At 30.8% G+C, this 4,946-nt stretch overlaps 1 protein-coding gene across 1 annotated transcript; it reads right to left on the bottom strand.

Annotated features, from left to right (window-relative positions):
• Window positions 1–297: 297 nt before the first annotated feature.
• LOC114390035 lies at window positions 298–636 on the bottom strand. Its single transcript, XM_028350721.1, has one exon. It carries the CDS (start codon window positions 634–636, stop codon window positions 298–300), a length of 339 nt encoding a protein of 112 aa, XP_028206522.1.
• Between the last annotated feature and the right edge of the window lie 4,310 nt (window positions 637–4,946).

Genomic DNA, 4,946 nt, shown 5'->3' with positions numbered 1-4,946 from the left:
TAACAAATATTAATGAAGAAGAACAATAAGAGAATACCATGATCATGACTATAAGAGATATTCTTTTCATTTTATTTCTCTTGTGAAAATCAAACAGAAAGTGCTTATCACTATTACTTTCAACTTCTAAAAAATTGAAAAGAAAAAAAGAAAAATAAAACTCCATATTCTTCTCTTGTATGATTCACAACTATACCCTGGGTATATATATGTACCATAACCATATACATAATGAAATACACAAGAAAACAAAAAAGTGAAAAAGTGAAGAAGAAAAAAAAACAAAAACTAGGAGCTCTACCTCTTGAACAATTTCTTAGTATTGGTGTATGTGGGTGTGGGGGTGATTTTGATGACAAGGCCAGGGAAAACATCATCAGGGTCATGAATATGAGGGTTGCGTTCAACAATAAAAGGGTCACCACACTTGTCACTTATGGTGTGTAGGGTCTCCCCTTCTCCCACCACATATATCTCATCACACGGCCTTTCAAAGAGGTTGCTCCGCCCTCTCGCGGTGGCTTCATCCTCCTCCGGCACATGGTTCTCCCTTATGGACCCCAATAGTATTAGACACAATAGTGCCAAGGCACAACACCATGATGCTGAATCAGCTATGCTCTTTGTTGAGTACATGTTGTGTGAGAAAAGAAATGAAATGAGATGTATTTGTATTTGAAGAAACAAAGTGGGACTATATATAGAGAGTGATTCTTATGTAGGGATTTTTTGTACCATGGTATAAAAACTATAGAGTATTTCTTATGTGGGACATATATAGGACGTGAAAGAAGGGTGGTGGTTTTTCAAGTAATGTTTGGTGTATTCGTTGGGGGAAAGTTTGGATTCAACTACAGAGGGAGAAAGAACGAGGGATCTGCCAAAAGAAAATGATTTTTGCATTATGGATCGATATGATTTTTATTTTTTTTTTAATTTTGATTTTATTGTACTGTATATACTTTCACCAAATTTTTATTGACACTCATTTGATAAATTTAATAATAATAATATTATAAAATTCATTAAATGCTACTACGTACGTATGAATATTGGGCCGGGACGGGAGTGCAACATAACTAATCTTTTTAGCTTTTTGTACATAATTGATACTGTATTTAAATTCAATTTAATATATTTGAATCTTTTTTATACTAATTGACCCAATCCCTTTAAAGATTTTTACACTATCATTTAATTATGAGTTTTTGAATATCTTCTTTGAAAGTCATATTTAAAAGAATTTCTAATTAATTAATAATGTAAAAATTTTCAAATTGACAAAAGTTGAACACTTTATTATATTTACAGAGAAGGTGTACAACTACATATTCAAAAGGAGGCTCTTTTATTTATTTATGAATTTATTAAGCTTAGTATTAAAACGAATCTTTTGCTTAAAACATGTGAGAAGGGGATTATAGAGTCCGTCCCCCGTCATGTCATGCTGACGATGATTAATTTGATTGAATTGATAAATATATATTTTTATATAATTTCTGCTAAATGATCATGATTTTTCTACATGCTTGTGATATGATATCGATGTGGCTATATAAAATAGAACTCTCTTCTCCTAATTAATTTCCTTCTTTAATTTATTCAGATAAATTCTCTCATAATGGTTGAATATGTGTGCCTCTTTTTAAAAAAAAATGATAATACTAACAAACCCCAGATATCGTAGTCAAACGTTAATATGAAAGAAAAATATTGTTATAGAATGTAACATAATATAATTCACGTGTAAATAATACCTTCTACCGTTTGTATACTAGGTGATGCTACCTTCAACGACATCACTTTTGACATTTAGCATTTGATTTGAGCTCCACTTTGCCATAACCCGAATGGTCATTATCATCATAATTAATTCTTTTTAGTCTGCAAATTAGTGATGTGAAGAAACTTCGACCAGAAAAGGACTTTGGGTTTTTTTTTTTAAAAAAAAATGTAAATTATTAAACCTAAAATGATACAATAATAAACGGGACATACCCCGCCACTAAAGAAAATCAAAAGTCTCTCTAATACAAGAAAGTCTATATCAATGCTAATAACCTCTATTACATAAAATTGATAATCTTCACAAATCAGCTTATTCCAGCTAGATGCAGTATACTGTAATTATTATAGCACGTAATTTTCCTTGATTTTCCTTGAACACCTGATGTGGATATATCCCTGATTAAAGAGTCAGTAATATGCGGTAAAAAAGTGAAACGCCTGCAAAATAATTGGTGGTTTAATTAATAATTATTTACATAATAATATTATTTGTGGAGCATGTAAGGGAGGGCGTAATTCTAGGTTGGTTGAATTTTGGGTTGTGTAGAAAAAATAAAGGAAAGATGTTGAATTGTCTTTGGATACAAGAAAGTTAGTGTTTGATCCGTGGCAAGTCATTAAGTTTCCACCTGATAGGATACGTTAACCCTACTCTCTTGATGATCCGGTAGGTGCAAAAGTGGTTACACCAGATAATGATCATAATATTAGATTAATTAAGGAATTACTAGCGATAAATCATCTTTTCCTATCTTAAGTTTTCTCTTATTTTCTTTATCTTTTTGGTACAGAGTTTTCTCTTATTTTCTACGTTTGAGATTGTGTTTATTGAAAAACATTTTGGGCAAAAATTAAAACTCAACTTCTTAGTTAAGATTGATTACCACTTTAACCATATTGTTGAGCGAGAAAAATAAAATAAAATCTTTTCATTTCATATTTTTTTAGGTACAATATTTCCAACCTTACGGGGCATGTAGTCGATCGTGGCATGATGGGAAAATCAGTTGAGGTTCAAACTATAGCATTAATTATTGTACATATGTAAATAATATAACAGTGAGGTGGGTTATATGAATTATACAACATGATTTGACTGTTTAAAGACTAATCTGATAGACCACAAGATTCTTTTTAATTATGTCCATCTTGGTAAATGATTTTATCCAAAATCTATAGACACTAGAACGTTTATCTGGAAGGAATGGACGTCAAAACAAAACAACTTGTTGAGTGACTTCAATTAATTAGGATATTTAAACATGTATATGTGAAGAAGTTTTATCTGATTTCTTAGGGTGTGTTTATTTTACACAAATTATATATTTTGAGACACGTTGAACATGATTTTTGTAAGAGAGAGTTTTGACGTTTAACGTGGCTGAACACGTAAACAAACAGTCGTTCTTAACCATTTATGCTAATTTGCATTGACAATTTTGTTTTGAAAACAACACATGTTAAATCCTTCCATGGGGATTAACATATATATACACGTGAAAAGAAAAATTGGTAATTTATTTAGTGAAATCGTTCTCAATCGTAAGGTAACAATGAAGAAGAAAGATCCTCTAAAGTTTATTCAAAAACCGTTGATTCTAGTAAATACAAATTGTAAGGCCCTTTGAACAGGTCATATATATAAGATTAATAATGTTTCAGGCAGAAGAGTCCCACCCAATCCAAACAAAGAGGAGCCTTCACTATAATTTAATGGTATGAAAACAGAAATTAGAGACACAGAATCTCGATCCAAACAAATGGGTATGCCAACAATGGCATTGGCATAAGTGGGGTTGTAAGGAGGAAAAAGAGAAGAAATTGGGACATGCGAGTGATGTGTGCAATGCCATGTTTTGGTACTATATTATCACTCTTTTAGATATAAACTCTAAACTTTTGAGATAAAGTAGATGGCAGCAAATCAGAAAACATAGAACATAATAATAAATGCGTTAACATTCAACTCCAATGGTGATTTAATTCTGCTTTGAACTTTGATTCGACATTCGACAATCTATAAAATTTGTAGCATGATGCATATCACAGAGATAATAATAGAGTTAATAAAATAACTATCGTTTTGACATCAAAATTGATGAACCGGAAATGTAAATATTCCCACCATTTTAACTGGATAAAAATAAGGATGAAGTTGATATTTTTTTTTATTGAATTTAAAAATGCATGCTAAATTTTAATATGGGCTAAATGTGCCTAGTTACTATAAATATAATAATAAAATATTTTTATAGTAAAATGAAAAAACATGTTATTACGACAGCATAAAATAGTTTATTAAACAATTTAATTATAAATTATTATGTATGATAAATTAATTATTTTTTATAATAATTATCTTAAAAGTCATACTAACAATAATTTTTAATTTAATAATAATTATAAAGTTTTTATATGGGTAATGTATGACCATCAAAATTATTTAAAATTATTTCTTTTTTATCTTTCTTTTATTGAAACGTGTCAAATATGATTATTGTCTTTCACAGACATATTTTATTAAACAAGGAATCGAAACAAAACCATACTATTTTAAAAATAAAAAGTGGATAAAACCCATTTTGAGAGACTTAAAGACATATTTTTAATCCTTTAATAGTTTATTATTATTTTACATTTTAGGTGGCATTTGTGGATTTATCATATAACTTGAACCAACAAGTTGGAAAACTAGCCCTAGCCCTTAACCATTAGACCCTGGTTCAGATAATGTCACTATGGAGACAAACTAGCCCCTTAACCATTATTAGACCTTGGTCCAGATATTGTTGATATGTAGGCAAGTGTACAACCAAACTCAACCCCAATAAATCAACTAAACCAAGTAAACCCAAACTTGGGGGGAGGCAACAGTGATTTGATTGAGAAAGTCAGTCATTGATGGCAATGGCATGGGGAGTGAGAGACTAAGTTGGACATGTGGTGATGAAGTGGAATTGGGTGAGTGGCACTGTGGGGGCAAGTTTGACAAAGTCATAATAAGAACAGGTAATGAATGGAAATTTGGCACACAATTTAAATGCAATTGAAGGCAAGGCACATAGAGGTGGCTGGCGTTAAAGGGGTCATTTTCTATTCACATTGAATAAGAGCAGTGCACTATTTGGGATTTTTTGGGGGCTACCTTCAATGTTTTT

Source organism: Glycine soja, chromosome 16, assembly GCF_004193775.1.
Source record: "Glycine soja cultivar W05 chromosome 16, ASM419377v2, whole genome shotgun sequence".
Classification (NCBI taxonomy): Eukaryota; Viridiplantae; Streptophyta; class Magnoliopsida; order Fabales; family Fabaceae; genus Glycine; species Glycine soja.
Note: the sequence above shows the minus strand (reverse complement) of the source record. Positions and strands in the feature narration are given on the sequence as shown.

Coding starts and splice junctions, on each gene's coding strand:
- LOC114390035 (XM_028350721.1), bottom strand. CDS start 636: ATGTACTCAACAAAGAGCATAGCTGATTCAGCATCATGGTGTTGTGCC.